This window comes from Drosophila ananassae, chromosome 3R (genome assembly GCF_017639315.1).
Source record: "Drosophila ananassae strain 14024-0371.13 chromosome 3R, ASM1763931v2, whole genome shotgun sequence".
In the NCBI taxonomy this organism is placed as follows: domain Eukaryota; kingdom Metazoa; phylum Arthropoda; class Insecta; order Diptera; family Drosophilidae; genus Drosophila; species Drosophila ananassae.
Genome location: NC_057930.1, coordinates 8,880,699 through 8,906,001, shown reverse-complemented (window position 1 = coordinate 8,906,001; position 25,303 = coordinate 8,880,699). Strand labels below are relative to the sequence as shown.

The window sequence follows — 25,303 nt, the reverse complement described above, 5'->3', positions numbered from 1 at the left end:
AATTATCGGTGGTTGCTATCGTTTTCAAACTTAGTTTAGCTGTTTTCAAAGAGATTTTTTATCTTATTATTTGTCTGTTCTTTATATTTGTACATTACACAATTCAAAATCGGAAGTCTAATTGCAATATGCAATACGAATTCAAAGATACCTACTGTCTTGAAATTTTATCACAAACAGTATCTATTAAAACCAGAACTTGTATATGATTTTACATAAAAATACTTGGTTTTAAAAACATTGTGAATTGGCTTAAGATTATTAAAATGTGACAAACTAGATTAAAAAAGCGACGCTGGTATTCACTTACGTTGGAAGTTAATGCTTGTAGGATCTTTGATAGCTACATATCTTAAAATTTATTATTTAGGGAAACTAAATGGGGTTGCATAGGGATACATCATGGAGTTGTAAAGTGGATTGGGAGCGCCTAGAAGCGGAAACGGATACACGGGGGCAGGTATATTTTTAGCTGCAGACTTCGAGCTGCGTTTCCGCTTCTTCTGGGCGGACGGCTCATCGCTGGAGTCTGTATCCTCGTCCTCGTTTTCGCTGCTGGCGTCTGATTCATTCTCCTCCTCCTCATCGTCTTCGTTCTCGTCCTTTGGCTCTATTTTCAGTTTCTTCTGCGGCGCCTTTTGGACCACCTTAACAACCTTTTTATCCTTTTTGGCCTTGACTACTGGACTCTTGCCAGTCGAAGGAGCTGAAGCTGCTGCAACGGCAGAGGGAAAGATGAATCGTTGATCTCCTCGGAAGGCTGCCATTTGTTGCATATTGAACTCCATAAATGACTGCATCACAATGTTAAGGTTTGGCGGATTCGGGCAGTTCTTGAGACCGTGGTACCGGCCCGAGCAGTTCCGGCACATCATCTGGCACTGGAAGGAGGTGTGCCCCTGCAAAGTAAAAAATTCAATTAGTTTATATCAACCAGATGGTTGCCTTTTTTATAACGTACACTCTTATCGCAGATCCCGCAAACATCAGTGGTTTTATTTACACTCTTTCTCTTATCCAACGCATTCTTCTTGTTGTCCTCCTCTTCGCTGCTCTCCGAGTCCTCATCCTCATCTGTGATGGTGAACTGCCGCTCCTGACTTCCCATGCATACCACATCCTCCTCGGGCGAATCGTTCTTATACTTCTTGGAAGAGGACTTCCCAGCAGACTCCTTCTCCTTTGCTAACGACTTACTCTTCGCTGGCGGTGGTGAATCTTCGGAATCAGAGTCTGATTCCGACGAGGAGGTAGCTTCAGACGAGGAAGATGAGACAGACTTCGTGACTACTGCAGTCGCTTTGTTGTTCTTCAATTTCGGAGAGGATTTTGTGATCTCTGGCTTAACCTTGATGTTTTCCAGCATTTCGCCCGGCTCCGGTTCGGATTCCGAATCAGAACTCGAGGAACTAGACGATTCTTCTTTTTTCCTTGCAGTCGGTTCGGGCACCGGATTTGATTTCGGTTTGGTGTCTTTCTTGAGTTCCGCAAGCTCCTTCTCTTTTTTGATATTTATCACTGGCACACGGGGTTCCTCAGGTACTCTTGGTTCCTCTGGTGGCAATATCGGTGCATTCAAAGTTGCAGGTGGCAATGGCTCAGGCATGGCAGCCGATGGAGCAGGTGAAGAGGCCAATGGTGGTGGAGGTTCATCGGTATGTTTTCCACCTTCCCAGTAGAAAAATGAGCGTTGCGGACTGGTTGGTTGGTCATTGTTGTGCCAGGAGCTATTTTGTCGTCCCCTGCCGCCTCCACCACCTCCTCCGCCACCTCCACCACCTCCACCGCCTCGCCTGTTCCTTCTTCCTCTTCCAAATCCTCCACCGCCTCCTCCACCACCACCACCACCTCCACCGCCTCCTCCACCACCACCTCCACCGCCTCCTCCACCGCCACCTCCTCCTCTTCCACCGCCGCCGCCTCCTCCTCTTCCTCTTCTTCTTCTTCCTCCTCCGCCTACAATACCATTATGTCCTCCTTTATTCTCATGATCTTTATTAGGAGGCTGCTGGGGATCACGGAATTTGTTGAACGAGTCGTCTCTTCCTGGCTCCTGTCGATTGCCATTGCTATTGTTGAAATTCGGCCTGTGCACAGAAACATCTTGGAACGATCGGTGACCTCCTCCACCGTCTTCATAGTATTGGTAGTTTTCCTGACCGGAGTGGTTCTGTCCACCGCCTCGCATCCTGAAATCTCTAATATGTATATTTCCGAACTGCAGCGGCGCACGTGTTGAATCGATTGGCGGTTATTCGAACGGCAGCGATAACACAACATGATAATGGTGGCAAGTTGGCTAGGAACAGGCCAAATTCAATGTTTAAAAAAAAGAGTTATCCCACTTTTGGCCAATTTATTAAAATAAAAATCAACATTTTATTTAAAAAAAAAATGAATAATAATAAAAGAAACTGCGTTTTACAATAAGCTTGTATTATTTTCATCTTCTACCTCATTTTTATCGAATCGTCATTTGGAAACTCCCATCACTAAAACATATTTATTATTGTAAATAATTTTTGTAAATAAAAATGACCACGAAAATGAATAAGAAGCATAAGGAAGAACTTAAAAAAGTGACTCAAAACTGGGGCAAGGCCAAGTTTAAGCCATACTCGTGCAAGACATGGAAATCTGACTCCAACTTCACTCCAAATCCAGAGCCTACCGCAAAACCATGGCAGCATGTGAAGAACGACATTATAGAGGCGTCCGAGGAGATTAGCAGTGCTAAACGTCTTAATGTGGAAAGCGCGGATGCAAAGAAGTTTATGCAGCAGCGTGAAAAAAATCACAGAAAAAACGTAATCGAAGCGAAGCGAGCGGAACCCACCAAATGGGAGTCCTTTGATGATGAGCCCACTCCCAAGAAGAAAAATAACATCTATAAGTCCAAGGATAAGGGCACCTTCAAGGATTGCAATAAAGGAGAGCTACCCACTGACGTTAAAAACTTTACCTTCAAGGAACGTAACTTCTACCGCAGGAAAATCACTTTGGGAGTGACATCCAAAAAGGGGTCCCTTTTAAACGCCACAAAAGATTTGATCAAAAATGGTTTCGGAGGGAAAATTGGAAAAGGGACGTTTCAAAACAATCAAAAAGGAACTTTTATAAACACGGAAAATCCTTTTAAATAGGATCCGGGAAAGGTTCACGGAATAAATAAATAGTTTCATAAGTTCTTACAATTTGGTTTTCGATTTTTGTACGAAATTTTGAGTTAAAATAAACCAATTTTTTCAAACATACCTTAAAAAAATATTTCTTGAAAGAAATAAACAAATTTCACGGGTGATAAATCAGAAATGTATACACAATATTACTACACACGGTATGTAAATCTTAAAACTAGTGGTACAAATACATGTGGAATAGGTCGGATAAAATAAATAAACTAAACAGAATGCGGCTCCTCGTTTGTAAGAAGCGAGGGGAGATTGAAGCGGCGCCAACTGTGCCTCGGATTCCAGTTCCATATTCATAAACATTCAGGCTCAGCCATTGGCGTTGGCATTGGCAAGCTTGGCAATAAGCTGGTTAAATTTGCTGTTGGTGGTCACCGATTTCTTGGCTGAACCTACTTGTTCTGGCGAATGCTGCAGAAAGTAGACGACAATAAATTCGAGAGTTTGATTGGCCTCCTTGGGGTACATCATGTTGAAGGTATAATAGTAGCAGATAAGCTGGGCCAGGATATCCGGCAGGTCTCCATCCTTGGCGGCGAATGTGGCCATTATTTGACCCTCGATATAGACCATAGCTTCGGTCTTGGATTCCACGCCGTCGGCTTTAATGGGCGAATCTAAGGGATTTGAGATGTATTTTTATGAAACATGCTAATTTTTGGACTTTTTAACTTGAATACTCACTGACTAGAGCCACCCAAGGAGCATTCGTGGGATTCATATTCTGCAACACCTCCTTGGACAAGGGACCGTTCTCTAGTTGCTTGAATATGTAGTCGGGATCCTCGTTAAAGTGGTATGCTATACCGCGCACCAGATTCGCATTGCTCTCTCCCAGAGCGCTAATTTTTTTATTTTTCGATCCCTTGAAGAACTTGAAGAATCGCTCTTTTTCGCTGGCCAGGCGCTTCTCCAAAACCTTCGGATCGATGGACATGAGGAGCTCAAAGTGTTGGAACAGCATTGCCTTGTCAAAGATGTAGGGCCAGTTATCCTTTATGGACGTGATATCGGGAATCTTTTCGCTATTATTGAAAAAAGCGCGCTGCAACGGGAAACACTCTTTCATATACTCCACTATGGTGGATTTCTCCAAGGACGCACTGCCGCGATAGCTGGAGATCAGTAGCTCCTTCTTTTGCTCAAGATCCCTGTTGATGGCCTGAGTTTTGGCATCCCCGTTGGAGGCGTTCACACCCGATTTTCGTTTCTTGCTGGTGATGTGAATCTCGAAGGTACCGGAGCTAGAGCCACTGGCACGTTTTTGAGGCCTGTTGAGCGCATTGTTCCGATTGATCATCTTTGAGATCAGCGACTGCGGCGTGGTGGCAATGAACTGTCCTTCACGATCCTTTTCGAGCAGAGAGTCCGGATACTTTTCGGCTGCTTGCTGGGCCACCTGCCTGAAAACTCTAATCGGAATGTGTGCGGACCTTTCGCGTAGAGCCTCCACCAAGACGTTGCCCAGCGTGTTTAACCGCTTGCCCAAGCTGCCTTTTCCCTTTAGTATTTTCATAACATCGTTCGGCACCTTGTTCCAGGGTATTGAAAATTCTTTGAACAGCGTCGCGTTCTTCGCATTTGAAGGCGTGACGCTGGCCAAAGATAGGGTTTCGTCATTGGACACCGTCGAGTCATTCGCATTCGATACAATACTGTTGTTGGCATAGAAGCTGGGATCCACCGAGCTACCAGCACGATCCGATCGATTTAAGGGCGACGGCGGCGGCAAAACCACATACTCATCGGATTCAGCAAGAAGCATAAGGAGTATCTTTTCTTTAGCAGCGAAGAGTAGCACTTCGTCCTCGCAGATTTCGCAGCCATTGCTCTCCAGGACAATCGTACTTCCGGAAAGACCATATTTGTGTGCTAGAAAAAAAAGGAACGTAAGTGATTTGCATAAAGGGTTCTTAAATGTCTCATATATCTGGGAAAAAATTAAATATTCTTGTTTAAAATATAACCCTCATATGAAAAAAAGTAAATTGCAGTGCAATATAAATGGATAATTTCAAGTAAGGTGCAGTGAATCAAAATAAACAAAATCTTTACCGCCTACGTTGCTCGATATATGAAAACAATAACATGAATCGAATTCTCTCCTCAAGTGACAAATTGAAAAATAAATAAACATCCGACTGGCTTATAAACAAAATCAGCACTCAGTAGTCATAATAAATTAAATTCCATATGTACTTACCCTTTTCAATCACATCCTTTCGCGTGGGAAAGGACATGAAAGTCTTCTTGTTCTTCCGATCCGCACTGCATATGGTAATCAATACTTTCTCAGCCATTTCGGTCTTGGGCTTCTCGTCGTCCCGCTCCACTTTGAGGTTCCCCGTCCCACTGGAATGTGTGGATTCTGCAATAAAACAACAAATTTAGCCATCTCAAATCAATCAGGAAAAGAGCAAAGGCTTGGAATCGGGTGTTCTCTCACCGCAGCTCTCCGTCTTTATTTGTCCTGTTTGTACACCATTTTCGTTTGTTGCCGGCGCTTGGTTGGGTTTTTGATTGGGATTCTGGCTCGGCACCGGGCTAGCCGGCGTTAACTCTGACTTTAGCTCGCCGGGGGCGTGGGCGGTGGCAACCTCCATGGCTTATATTTGCGTTTGTGCGAATCGACCAAGCCTCCAATCCAAGCCCTGTTTTCCGTGTATTTGGACCGTGAAATAAAAAAGCAGAATAGGGATGTAAAAATACATAGATGCTTGTGTACGCTACTATCGCGTGTTCGATAGCTATCGCATTGTGTATCGTCGTATTATTGTTGTCGTCTTTAGAAATAATGTTATCGAAAACGTTACCGTTGATTATAATCAGGATCAAACTTTAAATTTTAAAATCAGAACCATGAAAAATCAACTGAAAATTGAAAAATAATTTCTATAAACTCTAATCTTTCAATTTAATGAGACAAAATTAAAAAATAAATGGCTTGATGATAGCCTTTTAATGTTGATTAAAATTAAAATCAAAAATTCAAGTTTTCTGGATATATGGCAGGCGTTTCTTTATATTGAAATCAAAATAGACTCAGTTAGAAGTATTATAAAAATTCTAAAATGAGGCCTGGTTGTGTTATAGAAGTTTAGGGACTCGTGTTTCGACCACTTTGGCTTTCAAAATTTCTTATCTAAATTCTAAATCCCGCTATAAAATAAAAAGATGAACCAATTTGCATTAAACCGCGTCCTGGCTACTCAGCTTCGCGAGGACTGGGGGCCGGAGGAAAAAGTCAGAGCCAGGCTGGCGCAGATGGGTAAGAGGCTCCGGGCCTCAGCTACCCAAGCACCACTGGCTATACCATCATCAACAACCTATCAATATCACACTCGTTTACCCGAAACGCGAAAGACCTACGAAAACATGATGGACCGGATACACATGACCATGAAGTGTATGAGAGTAACATAGTTTTTTCCTAAACCGTCTCCCTATATTCTTTTCTTGCAGCTGTGAGACCACCACGCAGACCACGGCGACCAATTGCGCCCCCGCCAGTAGTTGAAGCTCCGGTTGAACCGCCACCGCCGCTGCCGACAAAATGCAAGCGCAGCAAATCCGGTCGAATCAAAGGTGGCGGCAACTCCTCGAGGACAGCTAGTGCAACGGTGTTCGGCAACAGGATCAATCCCTTAACCATCAGTAAAGCGCAGCGGATGGTAAAGCAAAATGTAAGCGACATTGGCCAAAAGAGTTTCAACCAGCGCAATCGCATCCGTGAGGTTATACAGCAGAAGAGTGTGCTGGAGACGATGCTGCAGCAGCACAAGAAGCTGCAGAGGGATCGTCAGATTATTGCCTTGGATATTCAGCGTATGCGGGCGGATCTGGACAGGATTCGCAATAAGTTGGACACTTCGCTGCAGAATTTAAACTCTACCCGTACACTTTTTAGTGTACAGCCCAGCAAGACCAGCACGGGCAAGAAGAGCAGCATTAAGAAAGTTTCGACGCACAGTGTAAATGTTCGGCGTTCCTCCGGGTCGCGAAAGTTCAAGGGAAAATCAAAAAGTTCCAATTCTATGCCCATAAACATCAACAAATCTTCTGCTGTCAAGCGCCGTGCGCACTAAATACTGGTTTAAAAAAATAATGGTTAAAAAATAAGCATATTCGACCTGCACGTTCCTACTTATAGCGCTTAAAAGAAGTTCAAAGTTCAATTTTAATAAAATTCTAGCTAACAACGGTATAGTTTTTTAAAATCCAGGGCTGGATATTAAAAATGCATCCGAGTGGTAAGTATCGAGTATCGGTAAGTATATCGATAGGCGGCCTTAAACATTACTTGGCAACCCTACCGCCCTGGCGTCTTTGGCCCATCAATTCGTTTTTATTTTCGTTTATTTATGTACTATTGCTGCCGGGCCGCCTAATTTTTCGACGTTCGGGACCTAGAAATGGGCTCCTCCAAGAAGCATAAAAAGAATAAGTCGGAGCGCCGCGAGAAATATGAAGGTAAGCGAATTGCAGAAAACTAGTCTACGTGAGCCCTCTCCGACATCTGTCTTTTCACTCTAACGTTTTGCCGCTTGTTGTTGAGCATGTGTGCACTGAAAAAAATTAGAATAGAATTAAAGAAAAAAAATGTTTTTTTTAATGCGAAAATTAATTCTAATACACTCTTTGTAGAATACAGTCAACACCAGGATCCAGCGCAACTACAGCGCGGGCTTAAGTTAATATTGAAAGTTGGATCGAATGCAACACCGGAGTACAGTGCCAATTCGCCCATGGTGGATGCTGGGCCGCCAACAGCCGCGGAGGCAATGATGTCACCAGTTCCGGAGGAACTCCAGGAACACCAGGGACACCGGGAACGTCATAAGAAGTCCAAGAAAAAGAAGAAGAAGAAGGATAGGGAGAAGAAACACAAGCACCATAAAGAGAAGCGTCATAGAAGTAGGGACCGCCACAGGGATATGGGATCAGCGGATGAGGATATTGTTCCTGGAGCCGACGATGCCGCCTGTAGTGGATTCGCTTCGCAGTCTATTGCACCCCCGCCGGGCGATGCCGATTCGAGTCAAGATGGATTTAGTTTCATGGACGACGATCAGTCACAGCCGCTGCCAGAAAATATTCTCTTCTATGCCGGTATCAACACGGATAACTCGCCGTCCAACTGTCCAGTGACAAAGCCCATAGCGCCGCGCAAGCTTGAGGATATCCTCATGGGATCCTCGCCAAATTCGTCCTCCCTTCAGTCGTCATCGATGGGACTAGCGGGTAGCAGCCCCACCAAGCCTTTACCAGATGTGAGTAAATCAATGGAATAAACCATTTATTTGTGGCTAAGTTTTTGAACCCATTTTAGCTCCTCATACCATCACCTTTGACCCCCGGCGGAGCCAGTTCTTTGAACGCTCTGACGCCCAAAGCGCTGGAGGCCCCAAAAACCCCCAGCACATCCAGTGAGTCTGGCAGGGAGCCTAGAAGTTGTGTGCTTAAGTTGAAACAACAAAAATCCCCCCTAAACAAGCTGCTTGAGCACCTGCTGCGCTTCCTGGAAAAGCGGGATCCGCATCAGTTCTTTGCCTGGCCAGTAACCGATGACATGGCACCCGGATATTCTTCCATCATAAGCAAACCAATGGATTTCTCCACAATGCGCCAAAAGATCGATGATCACGAGTACTCTTCTCTTACGGAATTCAGTGATGATTTTAAGCTGATGTGCGAGAATGCCATTAAATATAATCATGTGGATACAGTTTATAACAAGGCGGCGAAGCGATTGCTGCAGGTGGGACTGAAACACCTGCAGCCGGAAAACTTAATGCGAAGTTTGAAACCGCTCTCGGGCTATATGCGTGAGCTAACGGCCAAAGAGTTGGGCTTCGAAATAAGCTCAAACGATATGGCACGGGATGCTCACGATTCGGCCGACGAGGGCGCTTCCACGGGAGCAGAAGAGCCCCCCACACCCGCCCAGCTGGAGGAGGAAGAACGAAAGCGGGCGTTACGCTTGGAAAATGCACCCAAAACACATTTCGAGCCGTATGTGGATGATATGACAAGTGAGGAAATCCTGGCCCAAGTTCAAAACGCCGCCCAGCAAGCCAAACAACGGCTGAATTCGAAGAAGAATGCTCACAAAATGGGCTTTCTACGGCAAACCAAGGATGGCAGCACCACCTTGAACCTTCTCATTAAGGAGGAGAATGAGGGTCCTGAACGGGTTGTAACTATTGGGGATTTGGTGGGAAAACTGCAAACGGGCAGCACTCAACTCCAAGTCCGACAAGTCGACAAACGGAATGCCCTGAAAACAGTCAAGCCGCTGAGCTATGGAGCCTTTGCCAGCTTTGCACCCACCTTCGACTCGCGGTTTTCAACGTTAAGTGCCGAGGAAACCCAATTGGTTCTCCGAACGTATGGAGATGCATCCAGCGCTGAGTATGCTGAGAGCATTCTGCAGTTCACCAAGGATTCCAGCTACGGCACAACCATAGCAAACGGCTTGCTGGACATTCTCACAAATGGAGAGCACAGCAAATCCCTGGAAGAGCTATACAACATGCAACTGCACTCGTACGAGCAGCGAGAGATCGCGAAATGCTTCGAGCAGGAGGAGGAAACTGCAGCGCAGCAGGAAACTGCCGAGCAAATCGAGAAGGAGTACGAGAAATACAAAAACACGCACGTAGACTTTAAGCGGCTGAAGTCCCTTCAAGACCTGGGTATCGATGTGAGCTTCCTGGACGGCATGGAGACGGAAATGAAGAATTTCGAGCTCAACCAACGTATGCACGAGCACCTGAGCCAAAATCTGACGCTGATAGAGAAACTGCGGGTGACCCAGCAGGATCGCCTGTCACAGCCCTTGCCCAATCACTTGGGTCTCGTGCAGCCGGCGGGCCAGGAGGAGATACAAACGGCTGCTCAACTGACGCAACAGATCAGTGAGATGGCTAAGAAACTGCCGCCCTCCGCCATCGCCGATCCATATTCGCTGCGCAAAGCCATGGGTATGACATACGGTAAGTTAATAATTATTTTTATTTTTGTCTCAACTAATTTCAAATTTGAATTGTTTTCAGCTGGCCTGCCCACACCGCATCCCGCCTCGCCACGCGTTCAGTTGCCGGAGTTGCTGCAGCAGCCAGTGGCGATGCCCCAGCTGCAGCCGGTGGCTATGGACATCGACGAACCCGATGAACAGCATGCTGGGTCTGGCGGCGATCTGGAGAACGAGCTGCGCGAATTCCTCGAAAGCGGATCAGGTTTGCATTCCGCGAATCCTGCAGATGACAACAGCATCGTGGCCCAGTGGCTCAACTAGGGGATCAGGATATCCCACAGACGCGCGCTATGTTTATAATGTAAGATAATGAAATTTTTCTAAATTATTTTCGCACATTTAACCAATGGCAGTTGCATTCGAAATAAAATCTAAGATACATTTAAAAAGACAACAGATTCTAGTAGTCTTGATAGAAATTTGATAATTTCGGAATTTGTATATGTTTTATTCAATTTCGAGCTTAATCTAAACACAATTTGAGTGTGTTTTTAACAATTTAACTTAGATAACACAACACATAGACAGGAGTCTGGACTGAACTAGACTTCCTCAATATTCTCCGGCGTAGGCTTGGCGTTTTCCGGAGCCTCTTGCAGTTCTTGTTCCCCGTTAGCAGCTGGTTTCTTGATCTATAGGAAATTACAATACGGTGGATGGTACAGTCAGTATAGCGTTAAGAATGTCATGGAAATAATCAATTCCATTCAGTAGTTGCCTTCATTCTCTGATGCGGGTAATACTTATCGGATCATGCAGTTAGCGCTCTGCCATAATATCAACATGCTTGTTATAGTTGCCTCTAAGGATCACTCGACGGCTCATGCACTTAGTCTAATCCTATTCTACTGTTAAGTACGATTAATTGCTTAGACTACGATTAGGTTTACGACTACATAATAGCTTTGTATGGACTTTACCACGTTAGGACCGCATGAGGGGCGAGTATCGATTTAGTTTTTATTTTTTTTGTTTTGTTTTTTTTGATTGAGTATGGACCACTTAGGAAACCTAGATATAGGCGAAGGCCAAATGTATTGGAACCCATTTCTATATATATACTATATATCACAAGATGGTTGGTTTTTGTAGTCCCCGATTTGTTGATGTGGTTTGGGTTAGTGGGCGATTTAGTTGGAATGACTTTTTTGGGGTTTGACTTTGTTATTATTCTGCAGAAGTTGGTGAGTTAAATCTGAGCCCGCTTGGCTACTAGACTGTCTTACTTTGAAGCAACGAATGTGGAAGTGGTCGCACATTTCCGAAACCTGAAACGGAATTTTCAAATTAACTTCTTTATTCGAAAGATTTTTTAAAAAGTAAGTTAGAACTCACCACACCATAGCCGTAGTGCCAGTGAGCTAATGTGCAAAATATTGTAAGACCGTGGACAATCCAACGCTCCACGTCCCGCGTGAGATCCGTTTCGAACACCAGCTGGTAGTACGGGAAACAGCAGACACCCACTGTAGCCACCAGAGGCCACATCAGCACGTTGAAGCCGTCACAGCGCGTGTCCGACATTTGGGCCACAATCAGGCGACACTAATTGAAGGATATAAATGTCAAAGTGCCTGAATAATTCTTCCAAAAGCTTACGGCAATGTTGGAGAATATGGTTCCGTAGAGTATCCACAGGATGCGTGGCTCATCATTGATTACATTGTTGCGGGAAAAGAAGGACCAGAAGGTTGTGATCACAAACAGCCAAAGAAAGGCGAAGAAGGGACGCAGCATCTCCCACATCGGCCGCATTTTGCCAGTCTTGTTTTTATAGGAACTAGAACACAGGATATATAGAAATGAGGATTGGTAGTTACAGATATTGTGTCTATACCCACAGGTATATGTTTCTAGCTATGATGGGATGGCTGCTGACAATGCCGGAACCAATCAAAAGCACCTCGAAAGCATTGGCCACTGTGAACCCGTGTATGTCGAAACGATATATTTCAGGACCAAAGACCGTTGCCACAAAGAGCATTCCGCTTACACCCTGGAAACAGAGGTTTAGTTATATAAAAGACATTGAAGAGGACGTTTTCGAGTGGAGTACTCACCCACATGGTGAAGTCGTAGCCCCAGGGAAGGAACATAACTCCCGTGTTGTACTTCTCCACATGCGTCAAATAGAAGTTGAGGAATACGTTCCAAATAACGAAAAACATTCGAATCGGGGGGAGATCGACGGTGCCAAAGAGTGAAAATATGTAAATGGGAATGAGGGCAGCTGAATACGAGTCCAGTCCGTGATCGAAGAGCTCCCCGAGAGGTCCACTCGTTCCCGTTCTACGAGCCTGCTTGCCATCCATGCCATCTAGGATGAGAAATAGTCAGTAAAGATATTCTGAAGGATACTCTGAAGGCCTACCCAAATTGTAGTAGATAAGTATATTTATGGCCGCCACTGTCCAGACCCAGGCAGGTACTGTGTTGCCCACCTCCTTGTCGTTGGCAGCATCGAAGTTCCAATCGTAGTAGGCCAGCAGGATGAAGTTGATAACAGTCATGAGGAATCCCACAAACGTAAGGACATTGGGTGCCAGCCATTTAGGGACGAACTACAAAAGAACAGTCTAACTAGAACTAGAACTAGAAAAATGTAATTCTTACCTTTACGCAGTAATTCCAGAAGGGGTGCATAACATAGACACTTAGCCAACTAGTGTCTATGCTATTGTACTGGAAAAAAAACCACATACTCTTTATATAAAAAAGTATAAACTTTATTTTATAACCTGCTACCCATTAAATTTTAATGGGTAGAAGAATAGAAAGGTCAACCATTTCATATACACTTTTACACCTCATGGAAATTAAAATGAAAAGGAAAGATTATATTTAATTTTCAGAAACTTCTTGACTCTGCGCTTGTGTCCACTTTAGTGGTGACCTCGTTGTCTTGTCTCCCCATGCTCCGCAAGTAATCTTTACAAGTACAAATTCCACATTTGATAGTTACAACCCCCTTCCTCCATCCATCATCCAGAGCTCCAGCGGAGCGTTCCTATCGTCCCACAAATGAATGCCCAAAGCCCCAGCACATGGCTCTACGACAGTTCAATGCCTTCTCCTAGCTGGCGTTTGCGAAACATTTGTTTGGCCCCCTTATCACCCAGGGGTTGACCCACTCAGCCCTACAACATTCAATTTTTGATAGTACAAATTTCGACACATAAATCCCCCCGCTTGATGGGTAATCTAACCGGAACTACATTTAATCGGCCTCTGATAACAGGCTTTCTATACTCTAACAAAATTCTATAGAGTATAGTGAGGATTTTCTGTAAGTTTACATTCCCAAGCTAATCAATATGACATTGTGGCGGTAACAAAAAACTTTCCCCAGAACTTCTTGTATAGTATATATGGGTTTTGAATTATTGAATAAATAATGGTTGAAGAAATCGTCGTGGTGGGTGTATCCGATATATGTAGGACATTGATTTTTTTGTTTGAGACCCCAAAGAGACCCCAAGTTCCGAATCCTCCCGAAAGAACTCACCTTGTAACGCTCGAAGCCCCTCAAATGAGCGTCAGACAGATACCGCATGCAACCCATTTTGTAATTTGTAAATTGTATTTTGTTTTTCCACTAACAGTTTTTTTTATTTTTTTTATTTTTACACTTGTTGCAGTGATAAGAGATAAATAAGATAGCAGAGAAGCAGGAACGATGATGGGATGGGGAGTTTGCACTTGGATCGGAAGTAGAATAATCGCGCGTATCGGCTTGACCTTTGAATAAGTCTGATGGCTATACTGGCTTATTGTATAACGTCCGCAGATCCAAACAGATATATATGATTTTTGTACCCCGGGCACACGCGACCCCCGCTAAAAAAAAAAACGGGGAATGCTGGTAAATTAAATAATCGCTTAAGTTCCTCCGCTCGCACGCAACACGCAAACGACCGTTACTTTTTACACACACACTGATACCAATATTGCCGGACAAGTACAAGAAGAAGAACCGGAGACGGAGACGTTGAAATTCCGGACGCGCCGGTGGCTGAATGGGGACTGCGGACTTATCAAGTCTGAAGACCCGGCTGCGCTTAATTTGTGACGCCGACTGCGACTTACGTTCCACAATAACAAATCCCGGTGCGCACAGCCTTAGGAATACCCATCTGGCCATTTTCCGGGCACGGATTTGGGGTCAACCAGGCTGGAAATCTATGCTTTATGATGGTTTGAGAAATATATTGTAAATAATAGTTAATTAGGGGCATAAACTGGGCGTTTTCAATGTAATTTGTAACTAATTTGGAATTACCATCCGCACCTCCTTGTCCAGAACCAGTTGAGAATTCTAGCAAAAAATATTATATTTTTTAACTTTCAATGAAAAAAAATGGAATCTAAAACTCCAGCTTCCCCTTGAGAGTATCAAATTAAATAAGTTTGATGATTCTATTTTAATTTAAATAAAAAATATTTTTTAAGTAAGTTTTATTTTATTTTCTTGAATAACTACTATGTATAGCTAAAATAGGCATCACTGGGACACACATTCTTATCTCGATAGAGATTGTGTGGGTATTTTTGCATTGAATGAATGTGAATTGAAATTTGTAAAAGCCGAATAGATTGCTCCCACTCCATGAGCCGGAGAATTGGTGTCCGGCTGAGGAGAGAGGTTATCAGGTTCCATAATTTCCACAGCGGCCAGTGACGATAATTTCAGGGAGATTTGTGGCCTGTTGTTTATTACAATTATAAAACGTTAATGACCGCCCGTCCACACATCCCATAGGGATCGAAATCGGGATCATCATGTTGTGTTTTATGCGCGTGTTTTACAGGCCTTCGATAGCCTCTAAATTTAGATCGAAGTATGGTCTATAATTTTGGTTCAAGTTCAGGCGATAACCCTTCGCAGAGCGGGTTGCCAGGCGCCAAATGCTGGAAAAACAAAACGGAAATCGAATCTTAAAGATTAAAACGTAACACTGTTGCTAATTTTAAAACAAGCCAACTACATAGTCTTAAAGTGATACAGTAAAAAAATTAACAGACTTTTAACATAAAAGACAGTCTAGTCGTTCGTAATATATCTTTATTTTAATGAAAACTTTGCCAGTCAGTTTTATAATTAATTCATTTCACAATTTCGGCACCAACTTCAACTTGTTTACGCACTTCAAGTAGCTCTAGTCATAAAACTTATTTCGGTATTAAGATTAATGACTGTCTTATCGAACACCTAGCGAAAAAATCGCATGTCAGAGTCGGTGAATGATGACTTAAGCCTATAGGATGGGGTGGGGATCTCGGACTACTCAGACTACTTAGTTCAACCATCTGGAGGTCTCCGTGGCAGTCAGACCCTCGGAGCGCAGACGCTGCAGCATGGGACGATATATGTCGGGGGTGAAGGGCAGCAGGACACCGCGTTCCTGGATCTCTCCTGCAAAAGGATACACCATTATGAAGATATAGGAATCACAATCTTCGATAGCTTACCATCTAAGATCATTTTGGCAGCAATGGCAGCGGGCTTGCCCACGGTCATCGCCATGGCGGAGTGTCCCTGGGGCTGGCCGTAGACCACAAAGTTAATGCCACGCTCCTCCCGACGACCATCGGGCCAGCGGATGCCCACCTCGTGTCGCAGAACCACCAAGTCACGTTCATCGCGTTCTAAAAATAATTTAAAACTTTTAGCTCGCGGATCCAGGATCCTAATAGTGTTACTTACCAAAGGCCAGCCTCTTGGACAGATAGTGACTGAGAGTGTCAAGAGGAGTGTTCAGCTTCACCACGGGAGTGTCCTCCAGCAGGCCCAAGCTTTCAATGCCCTCAACATCGCCAATTCGCTCGACCAGCTTCTGCTTCAAGTTCTCATAGAATATGCTTGCATCGGACATTCCCAGAAGATGGATGACCAACTGACGCCACGTTACATCCGGTCCGCTGGGATGGAGCAGGGCATGGGGCTCTGCATCGATCAAGCCAAGGAGCTGCATAGGTTTAATGGATTCGGTGAATCCCTTGTAGCGTATAGTGCCGCGCAGCAGAGTGTGAACATCCCGGCCTAAGCCGTACAGAGAACCGTACTTAGTGGAGTCCCTGTTGGGGAAGCCTTCCAAGGCAAATCCTGGCAGGAAATCGAGACTGCGATTGCAGGACATCAGCTCTCCGCCTCCTGAAATTTCCACAATTTGTCCCTGGCTCAGATACTTGGCAGCCGAGAGTGTGTTCAGGAGTACTCCCCGCGGGGACCACGAGAACTTGTATCTCAAGGCGTTGTTGGAGTGTTCCGGAGCGGGAAGACCGCCGCAATAGCTGACAAAGGACTCAATGACTCCTCCCTTATCCTGGACCTCATGAATGCACTCGAGGGCCAGCAAGTGGTCAATGCCCGGGTCCAATCCCACCTCATTCATGATGGTCACTCCCTTGGCCTTGGCCTCGTCGTGTAGGGCGGAGATCTCGTCGTTGAGGTAACTAGCTGTGACCATGTGGGTTCCCTCGTCGACACAGTAGCGGGCCACCATGCCGTGGAGGCTGTAGGGAAGCAAGGAAACCACCACATCAGCTCCTCCGCACAGCTCCTGCAGATGCCCCGTACTCTCGTTCACATCCAAGTAGACGCCATCGACGCCGGCGTATTGCTGGGCCAACCGATCGGCCTCCTCCTTGACTTGCGAGCACACCGTGATGCTGACATCCCTCTCCCTGTGCAGCCACTCCACCAGCGGTGCCGACACCATGCCGGCCCCCAGTACCAGAACCTTTTTGCTTGCCTCGGACCTGCCCTCCATCTTGTGACGCGACCGATGGCTCTGACCATCCCGCAGCTCCTGGATGTACTGGAAGCCCTCAGTCAGCTGACCGTTGCTGGCGATAATGGCCTGGAAAAATAGAGAAGTATTAGTCAACTGATAAGCGAGGCTGATAGCTGTTGTGGAACTTCTACACAGGAAAAATAGACTCATAAACTAATATAGTTTTCTTTAAATATTTAAATTACAAATTTAACTTTTAGGAATAAATGTTTTAACTATTATAATACATTTAATAATAAATTAAATGAATACTCACCGACTGAATAGGGAACGAGAAATCTTCGTCCGCCAACGGCTTCTTGGCATCACTCTTGATGATGTCGTGGACGTGGGGCGTTAGCAGCTCTCCAAACAGGTCGGTGGCCTCTCGCGGCAACTGGGTGGGCATGTTGTCAATGGAGCAGACCAGCACACCCGGACCCTTGAAGCTCTTGGTGTCCTTGTTCCTGTCCGCATCGTACAGACAGAAAGGTGTGTCGATGGTGGTGCACTCGTTCATGAACTCAATGGAGCCGCCGGGATCGGCGGAGATATCACATATGGCCAACATGCGATGCGGCAGGGCTGGGCTTCCTTTGCTCGTGGGCAGCCATGGAGTGTTGGCGGGACGGAGTAGGTTTTTGGCATCCGGGATGCTGATCAGCTTGGGACTGCCGACCGCCCAATAAATGCCATTGACAATCACGGAGGCATAAGGAGCAATCTTGGTACTGAATGTGGAGATATAGCGCTCCGGGAACTCATCGTACTCCTTGGCATCAAATCCACCGCCCTCCCGACGCTCCAGATGATCGGATCGGCTCACCTCGCAACCATATAATTTATTTTGATCTGCAAAAAAGTCATTAATATATTTTTTGCAGCTTTCATATAACTTTTAAACTCACTTCCATGTTCAGCCACCTTGCGCAGCATCTCCGGCGGCACATACTCGATGGGCAGCTCGGAGAACACTTCTTGGGCTCCTTGCGAGACGTTTCCAGAGCCGGTGAACACAAAGGTGAGCGGGCCAATGGATTTGGGCATCATTCCCAAGGAAATCTCGTAGCCACAGTCTCGGATGGCCTGCCGGGCCATTGACGAGTTTCGGTAGTTATGGGCGGGTCCAATATGCATGAAGGGTGTGTGGTGTCCCAAGGCCAGGAGGCGTAAGCCGATACCGTGCAGGATGTTGACCATGCCAGCCACTCCAGCGTATTTCCCAAAGGCCACCTGCCGAGCACCACGCTCATCTATAATCCTCTCGTAGTCGATGAGACGGATTTTCTAAAAAATAATGACAATATTGATACTCATACATCTTATTATTTATGATTAATATTTAACCTTTTCCAGAATGGCATCCAATAAGGGCATATTGGATTCCTGGGCCTTAATGGTGTGCGAAAAGAAGCAGTAGGTCTTGCCAGGAATGAGGGCATCAATGGGCACCTGCTTAACTCCAAAGATCACAGAGGCATCGCTGATGTCCTCCTGAATGTGAGCACCAGCTTGCATATAGGCCTGTTGGGAATAAACAAAACAATCTTATCTTCTAAATACATATCAAGAAATCCAAGGGTAATCTGGGGTAATGAATGAGGTGGAATAATGAGAATCATTGTTCCATATATACTATATGTTTAGTTTATAAACTATTCTTATGTTTATAATAATTCTTATTTGAATCTTTGGCAGTTGAAGTCTCTTATTTACTCTTTTAATCATATTTGAAATCTTTTTCCTCACGTGATTTTTCAAGATTTGTTATAAACAATTTATTAATCAATCCAACACTTCTTTAGCCAAGTTCGCAGTATAGCTTATAGATTCCTTTGAATTGTTTCTTCGGAAGATAAGCTTTTATTTTCTTCTCCTCGTTTGTTTTTTCACTTTGTTTCAAGGCCAGCCAGCCAATTGCCAAATTTAGGAGCTCTCATGTCTCCACAAGAGCTTATCAACATTTTTATATTTATGATGCAGTACTTGGGGGGCGTGTGTGTCCCGTACTGTACTGTCCTACCATATATAAGCACCAACAAAAGCTGGCTTGACTACCGATATGATTTTCAGACGCGATTAGCCCCGAACTTTATAAATCCGTTGGCAACTGGTAATGGAAAATTACGACAAAAGTGTTCTCCTCCTCCTCCTGCTCACCTGCATAGGATATGCCCTACGGTTGGAGGGCTGGACAATGACTTTCACATTCTGTTTCACCAGCTTCTGGACGTGGGTGGGCCCGAAAGGAGCTCGTCTTTCCCAAACTGATTGATCCTCGCGACGAATGGCAATCACGCGGCTCTAAAAAAGAGAGTTTTTGAAATTAATTGGAAATAGATCGAAGATACAATTAACCTTTCAATGAAACTAAACTAGAAAGAATAATTAAATAAATAATCCTTTAAAAGATACTTCCATTTCCGACTAATATCTTAACCATCCCACTTTTGTGGAGGATGCAATGGGAAGATATGGAGGTGAATAAACTTACATGGCGCTCCCTGACGAACGGATGCGCGATTGTTGCGCGCTTTTGAATCACTCGCCACATAGTTCCGCCGGTCAAGTGCAAATTCGTTTTTATTTCGGTGCTGGTTGGCTTGCTGATCTGATCCGATCCGTTCCGTTCCGTCTCCTCTGAGCTCTGGCACTCATCTGAAGAATCCGGAGGAGTCGACCCGCGAAACAGCCACTAATCAGCAGTAGTGGTCCCCGTCGTAAATCCAGCGAGATAAGCCGCTCTCAGTACCCTGTGCATCTCATCCAAAAAGCTACATAAAAATATTCGAAGAGAATTGAGAGAGTGAGTATTTTAGCTGGCCTGATTGCCACTTACCCGTGGGGTAGCCGGAATCCAGTTCGATTCTTGGGCCCAAAATTTTCCATTCCGATAAGAGAGTTTCCCCCGAAAATTAAGAGAACCGTCTTGGGAACTTTCCTCCAGGCGCTGTTTATACAATGAAATTTTAAATCTATTCAAAAACATATTTTTGGAGAGATATTAAGTGGAAATAGCATTGGCCGGAAAAATAAAATAATTTCATGATGAATATTTGCACTTAAATTACAAGTTTTTATTGAGAAATATAAGAAAATGTTTAACAGTTCGAAAATCATAGTGGTTATTCAAATAGCAGTCTACTGGTATAAATCATTATCTTATACAAGTTTTCTAAATACATAGATTTTGTTTATGGTTCCATTATTTACGGTCTCTGATACAACAACTTATAGTTACTTACTAGAATGTAAAATTGTGTAGAATTTCACATCTTTCTGTACAATTTTTGCTAGAAAGATTTGCACTTTTGTAAACACCACATTACAATTTCGTTATTTTTGGTGTTAAAGCATAAAGTTTATTTGTAATTGCATCTTGGTTTCATAGTTTTTCCCGCCCCTGGCTCCGGCCCCGGGGCAGATCATCATCATCGCTATCATTTTATATTCACATCAAAAACAGGGTACTTTCTTAGATATCTAAACTTCTAGGAGCTAAACTCGAGCCGCGGCCACAGGAAACTGAAGCTGCGCTCAGACACACACGAAAAATAAATATACATACATGATTATTACAGCTATTAAAACAAATTGTGTGTTACAGGTTGGCTACATTTAGAGGTAGGCAATACCAAAAGGAAAGTTGGAATAAATTTTTTGATTACGGATAGATAGACGGGATAAAGTCGTGTAAAGCTGATTCCACTGGTTCCACTACACAGTTGGGTACTCTACAGCGCCGGCGCCTCGGGCAGCAGCGATGTGAAGAAGGTGATGACAAAGGTGCGCACAACGGAAATCACAGAGTTATTGGCATTTGGTGGTTCTACCGCAACGGCCTCAGCGGACACGGCAGCCGGATCCGCGGGATTTGCCGCTGTTGCTGGGGCCACAACAGGACCATCGGGGGCATCTTGACCAGCTGCAGCGGCGGCCGCCTGAGGGTCATTGGCGGCCTGGGGATCGTTGTTTTCTCGCTCCACCGCCGCATCCATCATTCGCTGGATTTGCTGCACAGCAGCAAAGGCGGCCGCATCGTCTGCGTTATTGTTCCGGTTGATGTTGTTATTGTTTCGTTCGCGACGTCGACGAAGGACACCAATGTGGTAACTAGAGGGGGGCAAGATAATGCGTGAAATAGACAACTGTGTGAAATTGTTTTAAGCCCACTTACAGATAGATTGCACCCGCAATAAGTACCACCAGCAAGCAGCGCAGCGGCGAGGAGTTAAAGTAAAGTACAGTCACAAAAATAGCGAGCCGGGTGAAGCTAAAGAAACTATCCAGCCAGTCGCGCATCTCGGGCTCCTCCTGGATGTTGGGAAAGTTTGGTCGATTTGCTGGTGGTGCTGCTGCCTCCTGTGCCACTGGCGCTTCTGGAGGAGGAGCTGGCGCTGCTGCTGCCGCGGTGGCAGCTCCAGCCGCTGCCTGTGCCTCCGCAAAAATGGGTGTGCCCATCATGGGAAACTGCGACAGTAGTGGCATTGGCGGTGCTACAGGAGCATTGCCCGAACCGCCAAGTGTCGATCTGGAAAAGAAACAATTATTTTATTTACTTGGTCTTTAATGTTTATAAGAACTACAATATTATACTAAAATTTAGTCGAGATAAGCGTACAGCCGGTGGCCAAAATGTATGAATCGAAAAAGCACATCTAAAAATAATTTCATAGCAATTCGCAGTAATCGCAAAGCGCAATAGTAAATAAAATGGGATCGTGCCTGATAAACACCAAAAACATTCGTAGACGTGTTAAAAATTTTTCAACAGAAATAAAAATGTTTTCGTGGGCCTTCGTTCATTGCTTACATTTTTGTTTATATTTTATCACTTAACCTTTAATTCCTAAATCCTATTTGTAATTTCTCTTACCGGAGAGCTAGCTCCTGCATGTACTGGACGTACACTTGCTGCATCCAGGCGTTATACAGAAGCGCCTGCTGCTGGAACAGTGCGTGCGGATTGGCATGGAGAGCGGAACTGGGAGCTGCCGCAGTCGCAGTCGCAGCATGAGTTCGCTGCCAATATTGGATCCAAGGATGGGCCACACCTTGGCCTAAGGCTGCACCGGCTGCCTGTGGTACCGTCTGCTGCTGCTGTTGCTGCTGATTTGTGGGATAACGTTGTCGAAGCTCGTTAGTGGAGTTCGAGGAGTTGACCTCCTGGCGCGCCGGCACTTCATCCTTTGAGGCCGGAGTAGTCGGCTGGACTGGCGGATTGGTTATATTCTTGCTGGCACATACCAGGTGAAAGATGTGATGCTGCTGGTACACATCCTTGTAGCTTCGTATCACTTCTGAAATTTTCTGGGAGTCGTCTAGGAGTTTACCCGAATAAATCAGCTTCTGATCTCGGACGTCCTGCAAGAATAAAGATATGATTAGTATTACTCATTATTTGTTTATAGTGAATGCTTTCGATAGTAAGCCCCTACTATTATTAACTATTTTACACTTTTCCTATAAAAGATAGCGTTAATTAACGTATCAGATATTCTGACTGGTTCTAAATCCCATTTAAAGCTTCGGCTTCCAGCTGCATGACGCAAGTGCATGACGAACGATATAAATTACAGAATCAATTTACTGACGTGTACTTGCGAGTAGGCCCCGCAAGTAAGACGCAAATACTCGAGCACAGCCCGGGGCTGGGAAGATGATAAACAATAACAAACATATTCCCATTTCGCTGATAGCCCGCCGTCTGCCTAGTCTAATCAGCTTTCTAGCTGACGTAAACTAGAGGAATTCGCTTGAAAGTATACAGTTGTGTCCGCCTGCCACACACATATGTAGGCATAGGCATGGAATATGGAATACCCACCGGTTTGCCAGGATACACCAGAGAGAGCTGCTTCTTCAGCCGCTGTACCGTCCAGCAGAGGTCACTCTCCACATTCAGATCATCGTATTGCTGGTTGGATGATTTGATTACAAGGCGCACACTGGAGCTGGAACTGGTGTTGGTGGCGGCCACAGTCTCGTCGATTTTTTGCCGAGCAGCATCGCAGCCCGCGGCCGTGGCGGCGGCGGGCGAGGCTGCTGCGGGGGCTGCGGTGTCATCCATGACTTGCTGACCCCTCCCCCCGGAGCAGAGCAGAGCACACGAGCACACACTTTCTAACGCTAATTAATGGCCCCGAGCTGATCGGATCGGATCGAGTGAGGTGGTTTTGTTGTTTTGCTTGTGCTGTTGCGCGGACACACACTGCTGGCAGCCACTGTTTTCTATTCGCTGACTGCCTGCCACTTCCTACTCCGCTCGCTGCGATTTTTCTTCTACTTTACACAGAATTTGACATTTGATTTTGGTTCCAATTGTCGAATGTTTGTTTTGTCGTTCCAGCTGTTTTGTTTGTTTTTCCAATATATTTTTTGTTGCAGCTGCGAGCAGAGAATTATTGATTATGAAACGGAGCAAATGTTCCGCAGTCGCTCAAGTGTGTTCGGGTGTTGGAAAACAAGTATTTTCTGTTTTTTCGACAAGTGTGTTGGAAAAGTGATTCTGTGTTGGAAAACGTTAATTCATTTAGCATTTTGCAGCATCGACAACCTAGTTCGTTATCAACACATTATTATTATTATTACAATATACTTATAAAAAGAATTATAAAAAAAATTTATCGGTGCTGTTTTTTAATATAAATCACTGATTACTGATTATAAGCAGTTCCGAACTAATTTGTGGTACTAAATTGAATCTTTTCAAACTTCACTCATACGGTCATACTGGCGCCGGTATCACCACTAACAAGAAGTTCATCAGTATAATTCGAACGTATTTTTGTGAATCTGCTACTGGAGAGAGACGTGTACTTCCGGGACAAAATGGATAACAAATCGGCAGTGTCCTCATTGCAGGAGTTCTGCGCCAAGACCAAAAACTGCCCCCCCACGTACGAGTTCATTGACGGCGAGGATGGCGGCTATGTGTGCAAAGTTACGCTTTTGGAAATTGACGCCTATGGCAACGGTAGGAATATTTTTCCAACTTCAATATTTACGCACTGATTTTTGTCCATTTACTTACCTCAGGCCGATCAAAGCGTGATGCCAAGCACTTGGCTGCATCCAATATTATGCGCAAAGTGAGGGTGCTACCAGGAGCCAGCGACCTACTGAAGGACATGGACGACGAAGACCAAAGCAACTTAAATCACCTGGTCGACGAGCTTACCAATACAAATCGGGATATGTTGAAGGAGCTGAGGGACTTCTGTGTGCGCCACGAAATGCCGCTGCCCACCATTGAGATTGTACAGCAGTGTGGCACTCCAAATGCCCCAGAATTCGTGGCATGCTGCAAGGTGGCCTCTCTCACGCGCTACGGAAAGTCAGATAAGAAGAAGGATGCGCGCCAGCGAGCGGCAATTGAAATGTTGGCTGTGATTTCAAGTGGCATGGAGGATTTACGTGCGGAGAAAATGCAGGTGGTGAGTACGAAAGGAACGGAATCGTCACTCAATGATGCTCTAGACGAATTGGAGTCGGAGCGCAGGAAGAAGTTCAACACCTACCGCGAACTCACAGATGCCGGAAGCGTTGAGAACACGGGTCTCCGCCTGTGCGATCGCCACAACTACTTCAAGAGCTTCTACCCTCCACTGAAGCAGGCTGCCTTTGAGGCCATCAACTCAGATGAATTTGTGACTGACAAGGACAAGGCCCTGAGTGTGATGAGCGCCCTGAAAATCAGGCCTAGGATCTCAACTGTGGCGTCCACGTCCATAGAACCAATGCTCCAAATCGAACTGGATTGCGACTACGACTGCGTTTTTCTGGGACTGGAGAGCAAGATATACCTTCAAATAATACAGTACTTCACCGACATGCTGTTTTAATCCTTAATATTGGGTTTATAAAAATAAATATTATAAACGCCTCGTACGTGGTCATGTGTGAGGTGGATATAAAATTTATTATTTATTCACTCCCAGGCATAAGGTGTACATATACCTTTATTTTTAGCTATGTTAACTTACAAACTAGGCAAACTGCATCCTATTTACAGACTAAACAATAATGCACAATCTGTTTGTAACTTATTTTCTAATCGGTTAGTGCGAGTTCGGCCTCACTTTCCTGTGTTTGTGGGGTAACTGATTTAAGGTCGTCTTGGTAAACGTGTTAACTTTGTACACTAAAGCTAATGCGTTTAGTTGGGAGCGTGGGGGTGATGGCACTTGGCGATAAGAAATGGGGGATTCCCCTTTAATTACACTTCTCCCGTATATTATAATTTCAAATTAAAGTACGGGAATATCAATTATCCACCATTTACATTGTTATATTCGAAGAAT

General features: G+C 44.8%; 9 protein-coding genes across 11 annotated transcripts; 4 read left to right on the top strand and 5 right to left on the bottom strand.

Moving 5' to 3' along the window:
* Positions 1-306: 306 nt before the first annotated feature.
* On the bottom strand, positions 307-1,779 carry LOC6505506 (protein mushroom body miniature). Its single transcript, XM_001964920.4, has 2 exons — positions 962-1,779; positions 307-899 (listed from the first exon to the last, which is right to left on the bottom strand). Exons 1-2 carry the CDS (start codon positions 1,604-1,606, stop codon positions 363-365), a joined length of 1,182 nt encoding a protein of 393 aa, XP_001964956.2. The 5' UTR covers positions 1,607-1,779; the 3' UTR covers positions 307-362.
* Positions 1,780-1,947: 168 nt separating this feature from the next.
* Positions 1,948-5,954, bottom strand: LOC6505503. The gene is made up of 4 exons (XM_001964918.4): positions 5,638-5,954; positions 5,395-5,559; positions 3,876-5,063; positions 1,948-3,808 (listed from the first exon to the last, which is right to left on the bottom strand). Exons 1-4 carry the CDS (start codon positions 5,792-5,794, stop codon positions 3,501-3,503), a joined length of 1,818 nt encoding a protein of 605 aa, XP_001964954.1. The 5' UTR covers positions 5,795-5,954; the 3' UTR covers positions 1,948-3,500.
* LOC6504437 lies at positions 2,535-3,410 on the top strand. Its single transcript, XM_001964919.4, has one exon. It carries the CDS (start codon positions 2,535-2,537, stop codon positions 3,141-3,143), a length of 609 nt encoding a protein of 202 aa, XP_001964955.1. The 3' UTR covers positions 3,144-3,410.
* A 257-nt stretch (positions 5,955-6,211) lies between the features above and the next one.
* On the top strand, positions 6,212-7,390 carry LOC6504447. The gene is made up of 2 exons (XM_001964917.3): positions 6,212-6,597; positions 6,654-7,390. Exons 1-2 carry the CDS (start codon positions 6,366-6,368, stop codon positions 7,274-7,276), a joined length of 855 nt encoding a protein of 284 aa, XP_001964953.1. The 5' UTR covers positions 6,212-6,365; the 3' UTR covers positions 7,277-7,390.
* A 62-nt stretch (positions 7,391-7,452) lies between these two features.
* Positions 7,453-14,664, top strand: LOC6504458 (bromodomain-containing protein 7). 2 transcript variants are annotated; one of them, XM_001964916.4, is made up of 5 exons: positions 7,453-7,661; positions 7,836-8,461; positions 8,521-10,186; positions 10,247-10,528; positions 13,866-14,664. In XM_001964916.4, the coding sequence occupies exons 1-4, from the start codon at positions 7,604-7,606 to the stop codon at positions 10,486-10,488; spliced, it is 2,592 nt and encodes an 863-aa protein (XP_001964952.1). In that variant the 5' UTR covers positions 7,453-7,603; the 3' UTR covers positions 10,489-10,528; positions 13,866-14,664. The 2 variants fall into 2 exon arrangements, with proteins under 2 accessions (XP_001964952.1, XP_032310881.1); XM_032454990.2 differs by lacking the exon at positions 13,866-14,664 and having other exon boundaries at positions 10,247-10,623.
* LOC6505498 (ethanolaminephosphotransferase 1) lies at positions 10,655-13,868 on the bottom strand. 2 transcript variants are annotated; one of them, XM_001964915.4, is made up of 9 exons: positions 13,733-13,868; positions 12,841-12,909; positions 12,599-12,788; positions 12,288-12,544; positions 12,069-12,223; positions 11,827-12,007; positions 11,563-11,772; positions 11,454-11,495; positions 10,655-10,859 (listed from the first exon to the last, which is right to left on the bottom strand). In XM_001964915.4, exons 1-9 carry the CDS (start codon positions 13,787-13,789, stop codon positions 10,770-10,772), a joined length of 1,251 nt encoding a protein of 416 aa, XP_001964951.1. In that variant the 5' UTR covers positions 13,790-13,868; the 3' UTR covers positions 10,655-10,769. The 2 variants fall into 2 exon arrangements, with proteins under 2 accessions (XP_001964951.1, XP_014760503.1); XM_014905017.3 differs by having other exon boundaries at positions 10,655-11,495.
* Positions 14,665-15,272: 608 nt separating the features above from the next.
* On the bottom strand, positions 15,273-19,712 carry LOC6505494 (alpha-aminoadipic semialdehyde synthase, mitochondrial). Its single transcript, XM_001964914.4, has 8 exons — positions 19,495-19,712; positions 19,161-19,304; positions 18,348-18,524; positions 17,909-18,287; positions 17,278-17,852; positions 15,932-17,087; positions 15,697-15,873; positions 15,273-15,640 (listed from the first exon to the last, which is right to left on the bottom strand). The coding sequence occupies exons 1-8, from the start codon at positions 19,552-19,554 to the stop codon at positions 15,522-15,524; spliced, it is 2,787 nt and encodes a 928-aa protein (XP_001964950.1). The 5' UTR covers positions 19,555-19,712; the 3' UTR covers positions 15,273-15,521.
* A 336-nt stretch (positions 19,713-20,048) lies between these two features.
* LOC6505493 (homocysteine-responsive endoplasmic reticulum-resident ubiquitin-like domain member 2 protein) lies at positions 20,049-23,070 on the bottom strand. The gene is made up of 4 exons (XM_001964913.4): positions 22,828-23,070; positions 21,877-22,364; positions 21,178-21,531; positions 20,049-21,113 (listed from the first exon to the last, which is right to left on the bottom strand). Exons 1-4 carry the CDS (start codon positions 23,068-23,070, stop codon positions 20,735-20,737), a joined length of 1,464 nt encoding a protein of 487 aa, XP_001964949.1. The 3' UTR covers positions 20,049-20,734.
* A 483-nt stretch (positions 23,071-23,553) lies between these two features.
* LOC6504469 lies at positions 23,554-25,033 on the top strand. Its single transcript, XM_001964912.4, has 2 exons — positions 23,554-23,976; positions 24,039-25,033. Exons 1-2 carry the CDS (start codon positions 23,832-23,834, stop codon positions 24,842-24,844), a joined length of 951 nt encoding a protein of 316 aa, XP_001964948.1. The 5' UTR covers positions 23,554-23,831; the 3' UTR covers positions 24,845-25,033.
* Positions 25,034-25,303: the final 270 nt, after the last annotated feature.

Coding starts and splice junctions, on each gene's coding strand:
- LOC6505506 (XM_001964920.4), bottom strand. CDS start 1,606: ATGCCTGAGCCATTGCCACCTGCAACTTTGAATGCACCGATATTGCCA. Junction 900..961: donor GCGGGATCTGCGATAAGAGT/GTACGTTATAAA, acceptor TTTACTTTGCAG/GGGCACACCTCCTTCCAGTG.
- LOC6504437 (XM_001964919.4), top strand. CDS start 2,535: ATGACCACGAAAATGAATAAGAAGCATAAGGAAGAACTTAAAAAAGTG.
- LOC6505503 (XM_001964918.4), bottom strand. CDS start 5,794: ATGGAGGTTGCCACCGCCCACGCCCCCGGCGAGCTAAAGTCAGAGTTA. Junction 5,560..5,637: donor AATAAAGACGGAGAGCTGCG/GTGAGAGAACAC, acceptor GTTTTATTGCAG/AATCCACACATTCCAGTGGG. Junction 5,064..5,394: donor AAAGGATGTGATTGAAAAGG/GTAAGTACATAT, acceptor TTTTTTTTCTAG/CACACAAATATGGTCTTTCC.
- LOC6504447 (XM_001964917.3), top strand. CDS start 6,366: ATGAACCAATTTGCATTAAACCGCGTCCTGGCTACTCAGCTTCGCGAG. Junction 6,598..6,653: donor GATACACATGACCATGAAGT/GTATGAGAGTAA, acceptor CTTTTCTTGCAG/CTGTGAGACCACCACGCAGA.
- LOC6504458 (XM_001964916.4), top strand. CDS start 7,604: ATGGGCTCCTCCAAGAAGCATAAAAAGAATAAGTCGGAGCGCCGCGAG. Junction 7,662..7,835: donor GCGCCGCGAGAAATATGAAG/GTAAGCGAATTG, acceptor CACTCTTTGTAG/AATACAGTCAACACCAGGAT. Junction 8,462..8,520: donor CCACCAAGCCTTTACCAGAT/GTGAGTAAATCA, acceptor AACCCATTTTAG/CTCCTCATACCATCACCTTT.
- LOC6505498 (XM_014905017.3), bottom strand. CDS start 13,789: ATGGGTTGCATGCGGTATCTGTCTGACGCTCATTTGAGGGGCTTCGAG. Junction 12,910..13,732: donor GGGGCTTCGAGCGTTACAAG/GTGAGTTCTTTC, acceptor TTTTTTTTCCAG/TACAATAGCATAGACACTAG. Junction 11,773..11,826: donor CCATATTCTCCAACATTGCC/GTAAGCTTTTGG, acceptor TCCTTCAATTAG/TGTCGCCTGATTGTGGCCCA.
- LOC6505494 (XM_001964914.4), bottom strand. CDS start 19,554: ATGTGGCGAGTGATTCAAAAGCGCGCAACAATCGCGCATCCGTTCGTC. Junction 19,305..19,494: donor CGTTCGTCAGGGAGCGCCAT/GTAAGTTTATTC, acceptor TCTCTTTTTTAG/AGCCGCGTGATTGCCATTCG. Junction 17,088..17,277: donor TCTCGTTCCCTATTCAGTCG/GTGAGTATTCAT, acceptor CTATTTTTCCAG/GCCATTATCGCCAGCAACGG.
- LOC6505493 (XM_001964913.4), bottom strand. CDS start 23,070: ATGGATGACACCGCAGCCCCCGCAGCAGCCTCGCCCGCCGCCGCCACG. Junction 22,365..22,827: donor TGGTGTATCCTGGCAAACCG/GTGGGTATTCCA, acceptor TTATTCTTGCAG/GACGTCCGAGATCAGAAGCT. Junction 21,532..21,876: donor ATGCAGGAGCTAGCTCTCCG/GTAAGAGAAATT, acceptor TTTCTTTTCCAG/ATCGACACTTGGCGGTTCGG.
- LOC6504469 (XM_001964912.4), top strand. CDS start 23,832: ATGGATAACAAATCGGCAGTGTCCTCATTGCAGGAGTTCTGCGCCAAG. Junction 23,977..24,038: donor AATTGACGCCTATGGCAACG/GTAGGAATATTT, acceptor TACTTACCTCAG/GCCGATCAAAGCGTGATGCC.